Raw genomic sequence first — 20,646 nt, 5'->3', positions numbered from 1 at the left:
CTTTACAGTGACACAAGAAGAATCATTGCTATACTGATAAGCGTTGAGTTTCTACGCTCTGGCGCAGAGTAGTTTTAGATACCGAAAAACTAGACCAATGAAAAGCAGGTTGACACACATCGCCAATGAAATACTAGGTATCAAGATATCAACCGGCTCTACTGGAAACAGAATCTAAGGAAAAACAAATCTTTTCCACACATTCGTTTGGGAAGCCGAGGGGAAGGGACTGTAACAGCCGTGCGGCTGTCCTCTCGGTGAGTTTTGTAGCATTTTGCATGAAATAAGCAGTCTCCTTGAATGCGATTTGTGTTCCTTTAAACGTTACCAAAATTACGATCAACCATTGACTTGACATTAAGAAAATATCCATGGGTATTTCTCTGGTAAAGAAGATAACGCATTTGTTTCATATGTCAAGAGAATATGCTAAGGAAATTTGTCTATTTTTTGTGTCATATGAATTGCATGGCTATTTTTAGTGTTAATGCATGAAATGATGTATCCAGATATGCAACAATAGCAAACTGCAGCAATAAGCTGCAGCACTAGTACCGATTCACTCATTTGTTTTAAGCTATGTCAACAACAAATGGCAGAGATCACTGATATTTTTAGTTGTTATGTCAGATGCTATTTTGTTTGCACAGGCCTGGACCTCTCAAGTGTTATTAGCTGATGCTGCTTTATATCAACATTTGTCTGTTTTATTGCATAGTGATGCAGAAATTACATGTATCTCTAGACTGTTATGTAGACATGTATATTTTTATGGCTATTTTTGCCACTTGAAACTGCTCTTGTTGTCTCAAAATGCATGCAAGCTTACAGCTAATATGTAGCATGCTACCTGCCTCATGAATTTGGAGGTCTTTGTCCTTCCACAAGTTTGGATTGGTCCTGATTGTCTGTTATAACTCAAGATGGCTAGCATCTACATGGTTTTGTTATGTTCAAATCTGAACATCTTCAGTGGCTATCTCTAGCCTGCAGCACTGAACTCTGATGAGCTAGCAAAAATACATGTAGGTAATAGTGTGAAAGGGCATGAAGGAAAATGCCCTCCCCCATTCTTGGAAACATGAGACAGAGAACCTATCATCCTTTCCTTTTTCTTTAATATGTGAGATATGTTATGGAGCCTAACAAAATTCCTAAATAAAGATCTATGTTTGTAATGGTTACCTATGTGATGTGCCCTCAGCATGCAATATTATGCATGATCCCTACTGCAAGGAAAGGCACAAGAGAAAGACTGGTGCGGTAGTGATCGGTACTTGTAGTTCCCTTTTCTTGCGATAGGTGTCGCCACCTGCCGGTCCGACATTCCTGCACCCTGGACGGGTGCCAACCTCGGGTGCCCGTCAGCAGCGGTCCATGGTTACGCCCACGGCGGCGGGACCGGCTTAAACCTGTCTGTGCGAGCGAGGTCTCTTGGAGCCCCAGAACAGCTTTCTTGATCAGGCTGAGTGACAGTTTTGTTCCACTCACTCCAGCCATGCATAGGGTTCGCGTCAGATGATGCAGCGGCTGGTTTGTGATCGATCCACTTCCGGGTGCATTTGAGTGCATGCGCATATTTAGCTGTTCATTTAACTGCTGTTCCTGGGCGTTAAAGACACTTGAAAAGTAGCATAAAACCAGCGCATCAACTATGTAGTAAGCTGGTGGTTTTTGGTGCCGGTGAGCCGTCCCGTGTCGGTTTACAGAGCGCACAGCCGTCAGCCGTCGGCTGTCGGCGCGGCTGCTGACGCAATGCTGTGCGAGGGTAGAGTTTGATCTAACGGGATCGGAGGCGGTGTCTGTTCCCCGCCTCCCCGCCCTTCAGTCTGCTACTCGCTGTGTGAAATTGTGGGAGGAAGCACGTCTTGACTGAACAGGCAAAAACATTCCTGATGTTATGAGAGGCTACGGTATTTAGATAATTGCCAATGATTCGCCCTAGAAGTTGTTTCTAAACATAACGCTGATTATCCCGTAGCGGGGTGGTTCCGTCGAAGTCACGTTTTGGCCCATGTCTGCTCCCAAAGCGGCGCTGGGCGGTGTCCTCGACCTTGGCGAGCTGTCGCGGACCCTGACGTCACAGGAACCTCGTCAAAACCATGCGCACATGACTGACTGGCGGCCGGCCAGGCCGACGGAGACGTGTTTTTGTCTGGGTCGGGGGAATTGATGCCGTCTTGGATCTCGAGAAATACTGTCTAAACGTGGCATGTGACCTAAAAATAATGAGTTCTTAGTGCGGTTGAAGCGGACCTTTTTGCGTTTTTCTCATCTGTATTAGATACTTGATTAGACCTGTTGTATCCCAAAAATGACCTCTTGTTGCCGTGCAGGTTAGTCTGACCTGTGACACCCGCTCCCCCCCCCTCCGCGCCGACAGGGTAGGCTGTTCGTCTGACCTGTGACCGCCACCGACAGGGTGCTCGCCGTCTGACCTGTGACCCCCCACCGACAGGGTGCTAGCCGTCTGACCTGTGACCCCCTCCCCGCCGACAGTGTGCTCGCCGTCGGACCCGTGACCCCATCTGACCTGTGACCCCCCCCCCCTGTCCACAGGGTGCTCGCCGTCGGTCGCCATGGCGACGGTGCTGCGGCTGTCGGTGTCGACACTGAGCGTGGCTCGCAGCGGGCCCGGCCCGGCGCCGCTGCTCTGTGCCGTCCGCGGCCTCCGCTCGCACGGCCCGCTCCGCTGCAAACCCACCGAGAAGGCCGCAGCCGAGGCGCCCAAAGGCGTGCCCTACAGCCGGCTGAGCATCGGCGTGCCCAAGGAGATCTGGCAGAATGAGCGCAGGTTCGTCGAGAGGGGTGGTGTGTGGGGGATGAGAGATGAGTACATATGGTGTTTTATGTGTTATGCTCTGTGTAGCTGTAGCTGTAACTGGATGGTATACTACCCTTGGTTCATGGATACTGAGTAGAATAACGAAAATGTATGGCATGTCTGATGAAGTGTTTTGCTGGGACTAAATAATGGGTTCCTGCCGGCGCTTCACTTCCGTTTTACGCGAGTGTGTCCCTACTACAGAATCGAGAACCTGCGTCACCGTGTCCTTCTCCCCCTTGTTGACCTGCTGTAATCTCCCTCCGCTGCCAGGGTGGCTCTGGCGCCGGTGGCGGTCACCGCACTCACCAAGAAGGGCTTCACCGTACAAATCCAGGAGAACGCCGGCGCAGAAGCCTCCTTCACTAACGATATGTTTGCAGAGGCCGGAGCTGAGATCGTTGGCAAGAAGGCCGCTTATGAATCCGGTGAGTCTAGTCGCGAGTCAATCTGGACGTGAAAAGCTCGCACCTAGACCTGACTAGTGAGCTCGAATTAGAATAATCGCTCTAAAATGACATGCCCAGTGTTGAATTAGAATTTTGTCCCCACAATATAGCCTGACTTTTGTTCGCTGTTTTCAGACATTGTGTTCAAAGTCCGTCAGCCTATACTGGAGGAGGTGCCGAATTTCCGGGACCAGGGCACCCTGTACTCGTTCATTTACCCCGCCCAGAACAAAGAGGTGCTCGACAAGCTCGCCGCCAAGAAGATGACCGTCTTCGGTGAGCTGAGATGGTGCTGCTGTTTGTCTTGATGCATGATGCATGTAGCCATGTGGCTTGATGTATGAGGAGGCTGAGGATGAAGCTCGGAGGGACATTAGTATCTTGGCTGTATATTCATGCACCGCCAGACCATCGCCTATCTCGCGCCTGACGCCCTCACCCCACTCGCCCTGGCCCTCAGCGATGGACTGCGTGCCCAGGATCAGCCGCGCCCAGGTGTTTGACGCGCTCAGCTCGATGGCCAACATCGCCGGCTACCGGGCCGTGGTGGAGGCGGCAAACCACTTCCCGCGCTTCTTCACCGGACAGATCACCGCAGCCGGAAAGGTAACGGACGAACTGGGGCGGTGGGGGTGGTCAGGAGTCGGTGGAGGGGGCCGGGCGGGAGCGGGGCTGGGTGTGACGAACCGGCAGACTAGCGGGGTCTTCGCTGTATATACTCTCTTCGCTGCAGTGTGCCTCTGTGTGTGTGGCGTGTGTGTAGTTTAAAACTATCGTACTTTTTTGTATCGTAGTTTGATTGTGTGGCTTAGCTTTGCGCAGCCGACTCTCAATCGCAGTTATGCTCTGTTACCACTTGAGACTGTATTATATCTAAGTTCAGCTGCTAAACGCTTCTTAGTTTTGTCGTTGTATTTATTTTTACATGGGACATATCGACACCTTTTTTTTAAACCTGCTCTCCCGTGAATTTCCAGGAGGCACGAAAGATCTCCTTTTAGAAGTGTCCAATCGTCCGATCCTGATCAAATATGTGTGTTCGTAGGCCTGTTCTGGTATTGCTTTATCTGCCAAGACAGACAAACTTGAGAAAAATCGAGTGATTGTACCTTTTTTGAAGGTCTCTAACCAACTTGTCTGAAATTCACCGGAGAACAAATGTGGGGTTTAAAAAAAAAGGTGTCGATATGTAGTAGTGCATGGTTTGATAGCTAGTGTATTGGTACCACTATTCAGTGTTCATAGCCCTTTTACCAATGCCCAAACACAACACTCTTCGCTGTGCCGCCCGCTTTGCTAGCTCCCCGGTCGCTAGTGCCTGCTTTTGGCCTCGCTAACCCCGGCGCTCCCCGCCGCTAACCGCGCCCCCGCCGCTCTGCCCCGCTGCCCCGCCGCTCCGCCCCTGCCCTCTAACTCACACCGCCGCCCGCTCTCAGCCGGCGCCACCGTCCCCTCTGCGCAGGTGCCGCCGGCCAAGGTGCTAGTCATCGGAGGCGGCGTGGCCGGCCTGTCGGCCGTCGGCACGGCCAAGAACCTGGGCGCCATCGTGCGCGCCTTCGACACCCGCGCAGCCGTGAAGGAGCAGGTGGAGAGCTTCGGCGCAGAGTTCCTCACCGTCGACATCGAGGTCAGTGGCGAGAGTGAAGGGAGGAGAGAGAGGGGAGTTGGTGGTGTTGGGTTGGGACCAGGTTAGGGAATGTTGGGGCTGCGTGAGATCGATGAGTATTTTGTTAACCGTGCGTAAAATGCGCTCTGTGACTTCTATGAATGGCTTCTCCTCCGGTACATTGTTTGTCGTTGGTCTGAAGGTGGCAGCACCGTGCGGTTGCCGTGAGTTCTGACGTTTCTGCTTGATGCTTTCCCATCCTCAGGAGTTAAGTGACGGCGCGGGCGGCTGCTGACGCGTCTACATATTCTGTATTTCCCCGTCCCCAGGAGTCTGGTGACGGCGCGGGTGGGTGCTCTGAGTCCTGACTGTTCTGTTTTGTTCCTCCCCGTCCTCAGGAGTCCGGTGACGGCGCGGGCGGCTACGCCAAGGAGATGTCGAAGGAATTCATCGAGGCTGAGATGGCGCTGTTCGCCAAACAGTGCAAGGAGATCGACATCCTCATCTCGACGGCGCTCATCCCCGGCAAGCGCGCGCCGATCCTCATCAAAAAGGTATCGTGTCACACGAGCAGCTACTGTGCGAGTGATGAGTTGATGACCGAACTCATTGGTTTGATCGGTATTGGCTAAGGTGTATGCAAATATGAAACATTTGGTGATTGCACATTGTCAGTATGCAACGTTTTTAGGGAAATATTTCAAAATACCTTGTATTTCTTATCAGTTATGTTTGTTGTTGTCTTTGCCGCCTGTCGTATCTTGCTATCAACATGCACACGGTGCAAGACGTGTGAACATCGTCAAGCTTTCATATTATCTTAGTTATCCACTCCCCCGTCTGTAGGAGCACATTGAGGAGTCGAAGCCCGGCTCGGTGGTGGTCGAACTGACCTCTGACCTGACTCCCCTCCCCCTCTCTGTAGGAACACATAGAGTCGATGAAGCCCGGCTCGGTGGTGGTCGACCTGGCCGCCGAGGCCGGCGGTAACATCGAGACCACCAAGCCCGGAGAGATTTACACGTACAAGGGCGTGGTGCACGTAGGTTTGACCGACTTCCCGTCCCGCCTGCCGGCGCAGAGCTCCACTCTCTACGGCAACAACATCAGCAAGCTGCTCCTCTCCATGGGTGAGTGACGGGCCGTGGATGACGGGCGGACCGTGGTGGGTGGGCAGGGTGGGCACAGAGCAGGGCAACAGACTGTAATGGACGGGGCTCAACAATGAAGATGGCCATTGCTAACGAACCTAACGAAAAAGACAGCACTTGAATATTTTTTTTACTGATACTTACTCTCCAGACAAAGTGTATCGAATCATACCGTAACCAGTTTAAGCTAGTGATCACGGGTCCGGTGCGCTAACTCGGCCTCGCTATATCAATGCCAGGCGTCTCCGTCTGTGTGTATACGGTTCGCTGTAGATCGGATAAATAAACGTCCTGTCGGGCCGTGTCGAGGGCTGGGGGTGTGGTTCGCCGGCCAAGGGTACGGGAGACGGGTCACAGGGTAGGGTCGGGTCCAGGGCTGGAACGATGTGGAGATTGTCGCAGTCAGCTGGTGACTTAATGCTGGAAAGAAAGGTGGATTTGAAAGTTGTAAAGCGGCGCATTATTCAGTTCTTTTTATATGCAACAATTGTGTGATGGGATCACGGTGAGTTGACTCAGGAGTTGTTGCTGTTATTTGGCATCTTCTTTATTCTGCGTAAGTATATTTCATTATTTGGTTTTGCAATTTCATCCCTCCTTACTCAAAATTTGATCAGCATAATCCACTAAGCTCTGTTTGGTAATTGTTCTATGGCACCCGGCCCTTAGCAAGACTACAGTCTGCTCTCAGTACAGACATCCTTCCTCCCAATGGGCGTGGGAGGACGGTTTTCTCTCAGTGCAGTTATTATCCCTCCCATTGACCGTGGGAGGACGGGTTTCTTTCAGTACCGATATTATTCCTCTCGATGGCCGTAGGGGGACGGTTTTCTCTCAGTACCGATATCCTTCCTCCCTTGGCCATGGAGGGACGGGTTTCTCTCTCATTGCCCATATTATTCCTCCCATTGGCTGTGGAGGAGACCTTAGTCTAACGAGTTCCGGGAGCTGATCGGGAAGTCGCCACTGGAAGTCGGACACGGAACAGGCGGCGCCCGTTGCCACGGACGGCTGATCTGGGTTTCTCAGAATCCGGGGGGTTGCTGGGGTCGGACGTTACCACAGTCGTGGCTGAACCCCAGCGGCTTAATACCGTGAAGTGATCGGATCTGGTATCGGCACACCATAATCCATCACGTCTCAATATGGCGGTTAATTGGACTTCAGAACCACAACCCGAGACGTCATTTCGATGCTTCCGATACTACAGACATCAGTTTTCCGACTCGCCTGGGGTGGCGCTCTAGTCTCTCACACTGTCCCTCTCACATCTCCCCCCCTCCCCCTCTCACCTCTCACCCCCTCTCCCCCGGCAGGTGAGAAGGACCACTACAACCTGGACATGAACGACGAGGTGGTTCGCGGCTCCATCATCCTCAACAAGGGCGAGATGATGTGGCCGCCGCCGCCGCCGCCGGAGCCGGCGCCCGGCGCCGCCGCCACCGCCGTCGGCCCGGCCAAGCCGGTCGAGGTGGCGCCCGCGCCCGAGCCCAACTACTTCATGATCACCATGAAGGACGCGCTGATGTACACGGGCGGCCTGGGCGGCCTGCTGGCGCTGGGCGTGGCCTCGCCGGGCCCGGCCTTCACCACGATGACGACCACGTTCTCTTTGGCCGGTATCGTGGGCTACCACACGGTGTGGTCGGTGACGCCTGCGCTGCATTCGCCGCTGATGTCCGTGACCAACGCCATCTCCGGCATCACGGCCGTGGGCGGCATGCTGCTGATGAACGGACAAATCTACCCCACCAACACCATCGAGGTGCGTCTGAAAGGGGGGCGCAGGGTGGTCTGGCTTAATAGCGAAGCGCGCTGGTTTTGTATGATACGGAATAATGCCTAGGGCTGTAGCAGGGATGCGTTTTTCTTTTTGTTTGTTACGTGTTAAGTATCCGTTCGGTTATTGGAATGCTGATCGCCTGTTCTAATGACTGTCTGATTGATTCATTTCTCCGTTCAGGGATTGACATTAACTGGCTTGACATTGCTATCCACCTTGCTGACACCTTCTGTTACCATTTTCAGACTCTGGGCGCATCAGCCGCCTTCATCTCGTTCATCAACATCTTCGGCGGCTTCATCGTCACGCAGCGCATGTTGGACATGTTCAAGCGTTCGACGGACCCTCCCGAGTACAACTACTTGTACGCGGTGCCGGCGGCCGGCTTCCTGGGCGGCTACGGCGCCGCCGTCAGCCAGGGCTACCCGGAGATTCACCAGATGGCCTACCTGGCCGCCTCGCTCTGCTGCGTCGGAGCGCTCGGCGGACTGTCCACTCAGAAAACGGCCCGGCTCGGAAACACCCTCGGCATGGTGCGCGTGGGGAGGGGAGGGGGAGGGAGTGGCAGGGGAGAGAGGGGGAAACTTGAACTGCATTGATCAGGGTGAACGTCCCTGCCCGCCTTTTGACTCGAGATGGATGGAAGCTTCGGGACTTGAGAGAATATGTTTGTCATTGATCGTCTGCTCTGAGTCTCTCACAGATAAAATGTTGTTCGATTAATAACTCATCAGGCTCGCCTGGAATTGTCAGCCTATCCCCGACTGTCCATGAACCACGCTGACCTTCCTCTCCGCCCGCCCTCCCCGTGTTCAGATCGGCGTGTCTGGCGGCATCGCGGCCACCCTGGGCATCCTGCAGCCGACCACACCAGTCCTGACTCAGATGGCGCTGGTGGCCGGAGCCGGCGGCGCCATCGGCTCCACCATCGCCAAGCGCATCGAGATCACCGACCTGCCGCAGCTCGTGGCCGCCTTCCACAGGTCAGCACTCAGCCGAAGAGCGGGGGTGACGGGCGAGGGACCAGGGTCGGTAGTTGAGTCTGAGGAGTAACAGTTATGTTTTAGTTTTGTCGACGCTGATTGTATGCAGTGTGTGTGGAATCTATCTACTTTAACATATATCTTGCTTCTAGAATGGAATATCGGCAGGCTGCTCGTGTTTTTTGTCTAGTGATTCATATTTTTTGCGTTTGACATTTTTTTTTGCGTTTGACAGTGACCATTGTTGTCTTTTTACTTGACCTTCATTCCGCCTTTAAGTCTAGCTGTTGGAAGGAATGTTAGTATTGTCCTGTTTTTGTTTGTTTTTGTTTTGTTGGGTTAGGCCCTTTCGGTCCAATGGGACCATTTCAGAGCCGGGAGGATGATAGGATATAGGGGGAGACATTGGTCTGGGCAGGCACCCTAGTGAGTCACCGGGGCTGAGCCCGTCCAGAGGACAGGCCACCCAGCCCCAAGGTACTCACTGCACCCGGCTACGGGGTGCGCTCCCTCGGGAGCAGCGGTGCCGCTCCAAGGGAGCAGCCCGCATGAGATAAAGTTGCCTGTCCAGCCCGGAAGGGGGTTGCGGCGTGGAGGAGAAGGATGTCAGTATCCTGAGGATAGAAGCACGGAACAGAGTATTGTCCTGACCTGACCAGCTGACCTCTGTTTCCCGCAGCCTGGTGAGTATGGCGACCGTGCTGACCTGATTTGACCTGACCTGACCTGACCTGACCTGACCTCTGTTCCCCGCAGCCTGGTGGGTATGGCCGCCGTGCTGACCTGTTTCGCCACCTACCTGCACGACTTCCCCAACTTCGCTACTGACCCGGCGGCTAACGTCATCAAGACTGCTCTGTTCCTGGGCACCTACATCGGCGGCGTCACATTCACGTCAGTACCGGGGGGGGGGGGGGCAGGGGTACAAGGGGGCGAGGTCTGAGCTCTGTTCCTGGGCACCTACATCGGCGGCGTCACATTCACGTCAGTTCTGGGGGGGGGGGGGGGGGATCAGTGGTACAAGGGGGCGAGGTCTGAGCTCTGTTCCTGGGCACCTATATCGGCGGCGTCACATTCACGTCAGTACCGGAGGGGGGGGGGGGGGGAGGGCAAGTGGGAGACGTCAGGGATGGAATTCTTCCTATCGGATTCTGTTGACTTCAAGATTGACATTTTCTTTGTATTTGTTCAAAATATGTTGAACCTTCTCAAGAATATGGCTGCTCATTCAACGCCTCACTTGTTATCACTGGTGGCGCCATCTCGATCATCAAACATGCAAGAGTCCCAAACTCTATCACGACTTCCCAACTCGACTCCCTTCTCTCTACCTTCACCAAGTCTCCCCTCTCCTCCGCAGCGGCTCGCTGGTGGCCTACGGCAAGCTGCAGGGTCTGCTGAACTCTGCGCCGCTGCTGCTGCCCGGCCGGCACGCGCTCAACGCCAGTCTGCTGGCGGCCAACGTGGGCGCCATGGGCCTGTTCTTCTACGACCCGTCGCTGACCACGGGCCTGACGTGCCTGGGCAGCACGGCGGCGCTCAGCGGAGTGATGGGCGTCACGCTGACCGCTGCCATTGGAGGTGAGCGATGATTGAGGAGGATTCCTACCCGTCAGTAACGGGTAATGCAACTCCAGTAGGCTTTCGCCTCGCATTGTGACACTTCGTGACATATTGTGATTTGTGACCAGTAGGCATTTGCCTGGTCGCAGGTCTGAGTGCCTCTGTGGCCCGATATCAGATAGGAAAATGACGGTGGCCCCCACTTGACCTCATGTAACCCCCGTGACCTGACGTTTTCCGTCTCCTCAGAGCGTGGACAAGTCCTTAGGGATCACTATGTGGCTCTTGCAACCGGTCTGGCCTTGAGTGACCTCTCGTGACCGTGTTTCCCACCTCCTCCAGGTGCCGACATGCCCGTGGTGATCACGGTGCTGAACTCGTACTCTGGCTGGGTGCTGAGACCAGTCTGACCTCGTGTCTCCCGTCCCCACTCTCAGGCGCCGACATGCCCGTTGTGATCACGGTGCCGAACTCTTACCCCGGCTGGGTGCTGTGACCTGTCTGACCCAGTGTTTCCCACCGCCAGGCGCCGACATGCCCGTGGTAATCACGGTGCTGAACTCGTACTCCGGCTGGGCGCTCTGCGCCGAGGGCTTCATGCTCAACAACAACCTGATGACGGTGGTGGGCGCGCTGATCGGTTCCTCCGGAGCCATCCTCTCCTACATCATGTGCAAGGTGAGGGTGCCACTGACGGTTGGCAAGAGACGAATAAATGCGAATTAAGACACGTTGAATTACGTGTTCTGATTCGGGGGTTATTGCTAAGTATGTACTCGATTTTGTTATTTATTATATCTCTTTTTTAGCTTAATAGTTTTCCACCAATGTTTACATTCCTGTGAAAGACATTTTTATCTTTCTTTGGAGTGGCCTCGAGCGTCTTGCTGTCCAAGTTATAATGAATCAGCTCTAGACGCGGTCATCCGTGGTGGTTAACCATTCTCTGTCACGACTGTCGCCGTTACTTTGCCCTCTAACCTCGCCTCGCTGACCGCGACCCCTGCCCACCCGCAGGCGATGAACCGCTCCCTTCCGAACGTCATCCTGGGCGGTTTCGGCACCTCGTCCACCGGTACCGGCAAACCCAAGGAGATTACCGGCACCCACACAGAGGTTAACGTGGAGCAGACGGTCGAGGCTATCGCCAACGCCAAGAACATCATCATCACACCAGGTGAGCCAGCGATTACAGGGAAGGGGGCTCTCGAGCAGCTGGTGTGTTAGATTGTCCGCAGTGGTGAGAAGCGAGACGCATCCCTACTGTTGGAAAAAGGTGTCTTATAGTGAGACTTAGAGTGTTAACTGGCAGCTGGCAGCAAGCATTCATGTTGTTAACATGTTTTCATCATGTTGGTACATGACTGTAAGTTTCACATTTAAGTTTTGACTAGGCTGGGTATTACAAAGTCTAATTGAATGCCTTTAGGAAGACTCCCACCTCCCTGCCTTATTGTTCCCCTTGTCAGTTTGGTGTTCAACCAATCACACTCTGCTGTCCAATTTGTGTCATATCCGCTTACGGCCCACCCCCGTCCGGCGCGAAACTTGCCCGATCGGAGAGCGATTGTATCCGATTAGGGTCCCGCCACGTCCCGGTCCTTAGGACTAACTCTCCAACTCTGCTCAGTTTTGTGCTGATGAAGTGGAGGGCCGACTTTTGGTCCGAGTCTTCCCTGATTGATTCTCTGGCGGTGGTGTCGGTGATCGCGGTCGCCTCCCGCCCCTCTCCTCTCGCCCTCTGCCTCCTCTCGCCGTCCGAGGCGCCGTCCGCGTCTGTGTGTCGCAGTAAAAACAGGCGCCATTCGGCCGCGATGACCTGGCGTCACGCGATCGGCTCGTAGGGGGACCTGGGCCGGCGATTCGGGCCGATTTGGGCTATTTCGGGGCCACTCCGGAGAACTCATTTCAATAGTCCAGTTGGACATAAATCAGGACCGCCGACCGCCGCCACCGATCGGATCCCGGTCTGATTGGGGCCCTGCCATTACGGGCCGCATTAGGAAAATGGGATTGAGACGTTTCAAAACTAACCCCTGGAACGTTATACAGAAGTTTATTCTGTCACGTGTTTGTATCCAATTGTGTGGATTGTATCCCCTGTACGGTTTGGTCCGAGTCGTAGTCGGCGAACCGCCGCCCTTTTCTGGAGCGGTGTTTTGTGTCCCATTAATTACGGCGGTGATTAGATTGCGTCATCAGCCCAATTACGCGTCGCTAACGAACGGCGGGCGGGCGGACAAACAACACCCACTTCCGACCGTTGTGAGCGCCGGCGACTGGTTTCGGTTCCGGGCGGCGGGAAGTTCACAGTTCACACCAGTTTTTACTGCGGCCAGGCCAGCGACGTGACCTAAACATAGGCCGAGCCTGGAACGGTGGCGGATCTGCCGTCGCGCCATTTAGCGGGCGTTTTTCGTTTGTAATGAGAAGGAGTTGTTTGACGTTATTCGGTACGGGAATGAAATGGAGCCGACTTTCAAAGAGTGCTTGCATCCGGATCCGTGATATTTGCGGCTGAGTGTCGTTTGCAATTTACATCAAAAGAACATGTTTGCCAGTCGCCTTCATATAACCGTCAAATGGGTAGCCTGTGATGCTCATTGATCGAGTTACATCGCTGACCCACAGCTCTGATATCGAGCAATCCCATCGATTCGGCCGTCGAGAGTCTGGCTTTGAGGGTCTGTTGAATGACGTTGTTAATACGTCATAGAGCTATCTTATAAATCCTCTTCGGCTTATCAAATCCTCTCATTTTTCACTGTCGTCATTATAGTGGCTGCCAGTCGTCATATTTCAGCGGTGCTAATCCGTTCACCGAATTCAGCGGCCGAGCTCGAGCAGCCACTCGACCGAGTGCCGCGCCGGCTCTGGTCGGACTGGTACTGGGGGCTGAGAGTTCACTACGCTTTGTCGCCGAGTGTGCTCACCTGCACTGAGTGCTGAGTGTGCCCACAATGCCGTCTTTCTCCAGCGCCGAGACGATGTAATCTGAGCGCTGACATTACAATTACGTGCGGTCCGACGAAGCCTCGGCCCCTGTGGTATCCGGTCTGAGGGGTAGCTGCTCCATTACAAAACCACTAATTACGCTACAGAGTGTGCACTTTGCAGCTCAGTGTTTGTATGCCGAATGAAACCCTGTCCCCTGTCCATAGGATATAGATATGGATATCCATTTTCATATGGATATGGATATGGATAGCCGCACAGGATACGGACTGTGCACTGTGCATGGCCGAGTTATGGGTGCTCTTTATGTAGTACGCCCCTGACACACCCCGACCCCCTACCCACAGGATACGGACTGTGCGTGGCCAAGGCCCAAAGGTCTCAGTGTTCTGTATAACCCCGTGACACACCCCGACCCCTACCCACAGGATACGGACTGTGCGTGGCCAAGGCCCAGTACCCGATCGCCGAGATGGTCTCTCTGCTGCAGAAGAAGGGCAAGAACGTGCGCTTCGGCATCCACCCCGTGGCAGGTGGGTCCGACGACAGAGGTGCCGGCCGCGGGGATGCGGCTGTCTGTCACGCAGTGTCTCTCAGTGTCTGTGATGTGTCTGTCATGTGTCTGGCATCCATTGTCTCGTGGTGTCTGACACATGGTGGATCGTAATGACTGTCATTGGGGTCCAGTCCACGGCTTGGGCTGTTCGTTACCCGATGCAATATTGTGCGGCATTTTGGTTTGCTGTAACTTTTGATGAGTTTTCCTGCACTCTCCGTTCGTGTATTTTAACTCCCCGATATCCCTACCCAGTTGTCGGTGCTTCTGGCCCATAGTCTCCGCTGTTGGGTTTGTAAAAGAAAGAACGACCGGCGTTTCCCGAGAAGCCCTATCCGCTAAAAGGATTCGGCTCGTACATGTGCTTCAATTTGGTTGGTTTTATTTCTAACTCATAATCATCATTATGATTTATTTGCGTTTTTAATCAGCACGGTAGGAAAGTTTCGAATGAAGTTTGCTGTGCTTCTCGCCGAACAATAATGGCCTTTGCACTCTTCTTTGTTCTAAAGCAACTCCCCACATTCTCATTAACTTTTAGTCAAATCTGGATCATCAAGTAGACTTTTAAGCGCATACTGGCAGTGTATTACCGCACCAAGGCACCAACATCTTTAGCACCTTTCCTCACCCTGAACACATCTTTACACCGAGCATGTGTCAAGATAATATCTTTTTTTCACGTTTAGCTCTCTCACCTCACCGATCGATGAAACGGAGCAGACACGATGATCCGCAGCCAACACGACAATATTATTTACATTTCACTTCCAATGTGTCATCTATTGCCCCTCGTTTGTGCGGCTGTTATCTCTGTGCGTCATCGTGTTTGTCCGTCACAGACACTCGCCCCATAACGTCTCTATCGTCATCACCATCGCCCCCGGCACTCCGTCCCCCGCCTCCCATCGGGCCTGTGTGTGACAGACCCCTGACAGGTCCTGTTCGGACATCTGAGGACGTCCCCCGCTCCTCTCTCCTCTCTCCCCCTCTGTCTGTACCCGCGGAGAGAGCGGCGGGCCGGTACCGTTGTCGGCCGTGATTCAGACCATTCCCGGCGCCGGCCACTCCCTGCCGTCGTTGAGCCGCCCGCCCGCGGCTGAGTTGTGGGGCCATGGAAGACCCTCCGACCGGTTGCCAGGCGATAGCCAGATCGACTCCCATCTCGCAGATTGAAAAGCGCCGTTCGGCCGGCGCGCCTAGTGGCCCGGACATTTATCATGGCGCCGGAGACGGAGGCGCCCCGGCGGGGCCCAGGAAATTCGCCGCCCGATTCGGGCCAGATGACGAATGCTCGCCACGCTTTTTGTGGGAGATGGCGCGTTTCTTCGGCAGTCGTAGTCGGCGGAAGAGAGCGATACTGGGAAGAAATTTATAGTGCTGCGGATACAAATTTAGGAGATTTATAAATTTTAGATGTGTCAGTGCTTTGTCGGTAAATTGCCTGAAGTTCCGGCTTCTTGTGAAAATACTGTGGACGTATTTCTCGGATGCATTTCGAGTAAAATAGTTTTGGCTAGCTGAATGTCTATACAGTATACATGCTGCATCCAGACTGGCTTCTTTTTGACATCATCTCGTTTGGAATGCTTTTTCAAATTACTGAATGTCTGTAATATACTGTTCATAAGTGTCTTGTACGGTGTGGGCGTACCGCTAGTTTGTCGTCGGCATGTTCAATGAACACATCCGACTTACCCACCGACAGTTCTGGCGGTTGGTCAGGCATGTCTATCCAAGTTTGTGCGACCTGAACCCATCGGCGCGATGCCCTGACACTTTGTGGTTCTCCGATCGTGAGTGAAATTGACCCTCTCGGAAGCGACGAGATGGCTCGCCTCGGTCGTTTGTCGCTCCTATCGGAAGGGTTAGCCAGCCGCGCGCCAACTATGCGCTGTGGGTAGACCGCGGCCGTCGCTGTCTGGACCTTTCGGGCTCGTTAAGGGATGCATTAGGGCGGTTCGTGGTAAGATGGGTGTGGGAGTGGTCTCGAGTGGGTTCTTGGTCGGGTGGGGAAGCGTCCAAGAAAGACTCACTGTCTGGAACAAAGTCTGAGGAGTTTGTTAATGGTAGAGGTCAGCGCAGAGAGGGGTGGCTGGCGCTCCAGGTCGGAGGGAGGAAGGTGAGGCCAGGGTTTGGGACCCACCATTCCTACATCCCTCCCCTGGCGGGTCACGACTTCAGGGTCACTCGCCCCCACCCCCGGCGGTCACCTGCCCCCCTCCCTGCGGTCCCTGCTCCGGGTCACTCGCCCCCTCCCTGCGGCCCCTGCTCAGAATCATTCGCCCCTCCCTGCGGCCCCTGCTCAGGGTCACTCTCCCCTCCCTGCGGTCCCCTGCTCTGGGTCACGTGCCCGTCGGCGGCTCGATCGGTCGGTCCGTCACGTCCGCCGACCCGCCGGGATGGACGGCCGACTCGGGTCGACTCCGCCGCCGCAGGGAGCCCGCTGACCTGGTGACCTTACCGACCGATGACACCCAGAGCGGTGCCGTCCGACGTATGACCTCCCGGACCCCACAGCGGCGTCTGGTTACGACCTTCCGAGCTCCGACCCCTGGTATCGCCAGCTCGTTACGTCTGGGACTTCCTCCGGCCCACACCCGGAGTTATTTATTTACAGAGATATTTGACAAGAAATCGGCACCGTCACGTCAAACCATGCCTCCTAGGGATGCAACACGCTATGGACCCAAGTATTGGAGTGTCAACCATTACTCTGACTCCAACCCTGACCAGCACTGCTCCAAGCTACTTTCTCCCGACCCTATCATCTACCTCGCGTGACGCCCTTTTCTATTCCAGACATCGTGGCCAGTCGTATCTTTGTGGACGACCTGTTCACTGTCCAGTATTCCGCCCGTGTTCCACCCCTGCTGACCTCCCCACCCCCCGTCTGACCGCCCCCCCCCCCCCCCGCCCTCCGCCAGGCCGCATGCCCGGCCAGCTGAACGTGCTGCTGGCCGAGGCCGGCGTGCCCTACGACCAAGTGCTGGAGATGGACGAGATCAACGACGACTTCCCCGAGACGGACCTCACGCTGGTCATCGGCGCCAACGACACGGTCAACTCGGCCGCCGAGGACGACCCCAACAGCATCATCGCCGGCATGCCCGTGCTGCGCGTCTGGAAGTCGGACCAGGTCAGTACAGAGCCGGCGGGGGTGGGGAGGGGGGCGGAGGGTGGCTGGTGACAAGGGTAGTCGGTCGGTGGCTAGACTATGCGGGGACGGGGGCAGTGGTGAGGGCTTGTGGGTCTGCGCTTAATGGAGCTATAGTTCGGAGAATTGCAAGGAAGCTTTCGGAGCTTTCGGTCCGGTCTGTGAACTAGTTATTTCAGTGTGTCATTACATAGAAGCTTCTGTAATATTTCGATTGATCGATCTATCTGAATATCGAACTGAGATCATTTGGTTCACATTTGCTCATACGTCGTGACACGTTTCTTTGAAGGGTAAATGTCATCGAATGCCGTCGGCTAAATGTCGGTGCACTCTGAACCCTGTCAAGTCCACGATTGAGTATGCCCGCTGAATTTATTGCTGTCATAATGTTGATTTACATTAGCGTCAAATACCACACCCAATCACGCCTTCAGGCTGGACCCAGTACCGGGAATTATTCGGCCTAAGCGCCGGATGTCGCGGGGACGACGCAGCTCGGATTTAGACGCCTCATTTTTACACAAAGCACACATTAGAGGCCCGTTTAGAGCCCGCCGGCGGCGCTGAAATCCCGCCATCCCTCAGTGGGTGTAGGACGCCGGCAACAAATACTCGGGGCATTGTCGCCTGCCCCGGGTGGCCGTCTGTTCTGCGGGGAAATCTGCGCCGTCTGCGCCCGGTGCCCGGCTGCGTGACCTGAATACGTGCTCGGCCGGCCGCCCCGGGGACAGAGCAGGTCGCCCAGACGGCCGGCGGAGGCAGAGCGCAGTTCGGAGAACCCGGGGTGTCCGAGCCACGGAATAGAATACCGGACACGGGTAATTGCGGGCCTGATGAGGGCTCCTGTTGGATGCGAGACTCAGCCAGAAAAAGACAGCTAGTCTTTTCCGACGGTCAGCGTGGACAAAGGTCACGTCAGTCAACCTCGGCCTAACACAGTTGGCCGGCCAAGTTACCCCGGCTGTTGTTACGTAATGTAGACCCTAACCTTTGCGGAGGCGCTGGGTGCTTCTGCCTCCCCCGCCTCCCCCGCCTGCCGGCCGCGGCACCGGTGACACTGCGCACACAGCTTGTTATCGGCGTGCGTAGCGCGGATTACACGCGGGCACGCAGCGGGGCGCCGCCGTGTCAGTTTGGTTATCACGCGCGACGGGACATCAAAGGGGGTCATTGTTGGACCGGCGGCCGGCGCGGCGGCCTGCTGACCGCGCAGAGAAGCTCTGAACAGAGCACAGAAGGGGTTCCACTCGGCGCTGGACTGAATTCAAGAGTGAAAAGGGAGGAAATTACGATGAATTAAAGAACTGAAAGCTTATGAGACGTATTGATGCATGCATTTACGTAGGAAACCATAACAAATGCGGAACCTTGTATGCTTGCCTTTCCATGCTGTACTCGCTAGCCTTCATTTGTATGTACTACGCTTCGCAGCTCTTTCATATGTATACGCTTGCTCGTTTTTTTTTTTTTGTATGTTTGAGTGCGCATGCATAATAAAAGAATAATGGATGGAGCCGTTATGATACATAACTTCTCGACCGCTGGCCCCCAATGATCTTAGAACCCTTTTGCCAGCACCTCCTGACGCCCCCCCCCCCCCAGGTTGTGGTGATGAAGCGCTCGCTGGGCGTGGGGTACGCGGCCGTCGACAACCCCATCTTCTACAACCCCAACACGTCCATGCTGCTCGGAGACGCCAAGAAGACGTGCGACGCGCTGCTGGCCGGCCTCAAGAACCACTACGAGTCCTAGGTGAGAGCAGCGCACTAAAGGGAGGGGGTGGAGGGGCTGGTGAGAATGTCGCGAGAGTTGGGCGAGATGTTTTGTTTTATGCTGCGTTGACGTTTTATGGCATTGTTGCTGGGGAGTGTTGGGTCTCTGGAGTAGATTGATTTACAGCCAAGTGACAGTGCCGGGTCTTGTTTGTCTTTTTAGCATGAATTTATGGCTTTCGCTGCTGATGGGAACGAGCAAAGCGTGCCTTGTGTTAGTTACACATTGACCGACGCTGGGGCTGTTTGTCCGATACGGGTCACGTTTATTGGAAGTCCAGCTATGGGAACCCTTCAACTCATCGATTAGACCCTGACATTTCATTCCTTCGATCCAAGTTGTACGTGGTAACTGGTAATGACCGCGACTCTCGCACTGCTCCGGTTCCGCTTCCCGTCTATGGTATACGGCCGACCTTCGGCGGCGATACCGGAGATCCCGGGCTTCTAATCTATCTGAGTGGTCACTAACGGAGCTGATCAATGCCGCGGGCCGGCCGGGCGGGCGGCGGCTCACCTTCTCCGGGCAGCCGGGGCTCTGTCTGTTACTCGGCAACTGACTGACGCTGTCTGTTACAGGCTCACGGCCGTGGATGAATGTCTGCCTCTTACAAATGCCAAGCCACCGTCATCCCGGTCTTCAGTTGCGCGCCGCCTTAGCTAGCTGGCCGGTGGGACCGATGAACGCAGCTGGTACCGGGGCTCGCTGGATGCTGATGTCCAGGGGCCGGTACCACGCGGCTCGTTCGCAGAGGTCCGGGCCATCTCATTGTACGTCATGCTCGAAGCGTGATCTGTGTGTTATTGTGGGTCGTGCTGGACGGAATTTGTTGTAAATAAAGCTGGGACGAGGAGAGGACACTGGTTGTCTGTCTGGCGGCCGTGTGGACGGACGGGGTTGGTCGGGGAGGAGTTCATCGACTGGCCGGCGGCGGGCGCCGTAAGCTGCAGTTGCTCGGCCGGCCGAGAGAGGGCGGTGGCGCTGCGGCCGGTGCCATGGATCGATCGATGACCGGTACATGTGGCCGACAGGCCGGCGGCCCACGCCTCCCTCAGGCCGGCCTTTTTGCGCGGCCGCCCCGGATGAAAGACACCGCTTTCCAGGAGGTGCGGCCGACGCTTGGATTGGCTTCCCCAATATCCCCGCGCCGCCGGCCGCTCCGAACAATTCCACGTTACACAGCTAACCACTAACACGGACCGCGCCCAACTGGTCACAACAGCACGGCCTCTGACTGGGCCAGCGACGCGCCGGATCGGCCCAGCGACACGGACCAGCCTCCAATCCCGGCCGCTTCCCATCCGCACCACCAAATGGCCACAGAGGCTCACGCGCATCGGCAAAAAGCGAAAACAGGCGACCGGCCGGCGGTCGTTTCTGTGCCGGAATGGCCGTGCGGCGGCGGCTGGCGGGGATTTCGGCGGCAGAGGGAGGCCGAGTGCTGTCCGCACCCGCCGTCCCGGGTCGTGGTGGCGTATACGGGCGAGGGAATGGACGGCGCGACAGGATTGTACGGTATTCGTCCGGTCCCCTGGGAATCTTCCACTAAAATATCGCTCCCGTTAAAAGTTTGGCTTTTAAGTTTGGCCCTCAACGACTGAAAGATCCACTTATCCACAAAACAAGGTACCTGACAAAATAACAAAATATTGACATTTTAGCCTGGCTCCTATCTTTGTGTTCAAATAGACTACATGCTAATTCTCTACAAGCCCAACTCGGCACGAATTTAACTGTGCGCCATTTTATTGCCCGGGCCCGGCCGGCCCACACTATACGCGCCGCTCGTTTCTGATCAGCTCGTCCACCGGGCCAGTCATTTATATCATGCCTCTCCGCCCTG

The 20,646-nt window shown here is 55.1% G+C and overlaps 1 protein-coding gene across 1 annotated transcript; it reads left to right on the top strand.

Moving 5' to 3' along the window:
• Nucleotides 1-196: 196 nt before the first annotated feature.
• Nucleotides 197-19,661, top strand: LOC122381055 (NAD(P) transhydrogenase, mitochondrial-like). Its single transcript, XM_043364772.1, has 19 exons — nt 197-257; nt 2,560-2,794; nt 3,098-3,252; nt 3,409-3,549; nt 3,734-3,879; nt 4,736-4,900; nt 5,278-5,433; nt 5,805-6,009; nt 7,347-7,795; nt 8,059-8,346; nt 8,630-8,796; nt 9,553-9,690; nt 10,157-10,377; nt 10,886-11,037; nt 11,377-11,536; nt 13,743-13,847; nt 16,798-17,009; nt 18,633-18,782; nt 19,382-19,661. The coding sequence occupies exons 2-18, from the start codon at nt 2,580-2,582 to the stop codon at nt 18,780-18,782; spliced, it is 3,225 nt and encodes a 1,074-aa protein (XP_043220707.1). The 5' UTR covers nt 197-257; nt 2,560-2,579; the 3' UTR covers nt 19,382-19,661.
• The last annotated feature ends 985 nt before the right edge of the window (nt 19,662-20,646 follow it).

The sequence above is a fragment of the Amphibalanus amphitrite genome, unplaced genomic scaffold (genome assembly GCF_019059575.1).
Source record: "Amphibalanus amphitrite isolate SeventyFive unplaced genomic scaffold, NRLGWU_Aamphi_draft 000113F_arrow, whole genome shotgun sequence".
NCBI lineage: Eukaryota > Metazoa > Arthropoda > Thecostraca > Balanomorpha > Balanidae > Amphibalanus > Amphibalanus amphitrite.
This window is presented reverse-complemented; position numbering and strand designations above follow the sequence as displayed.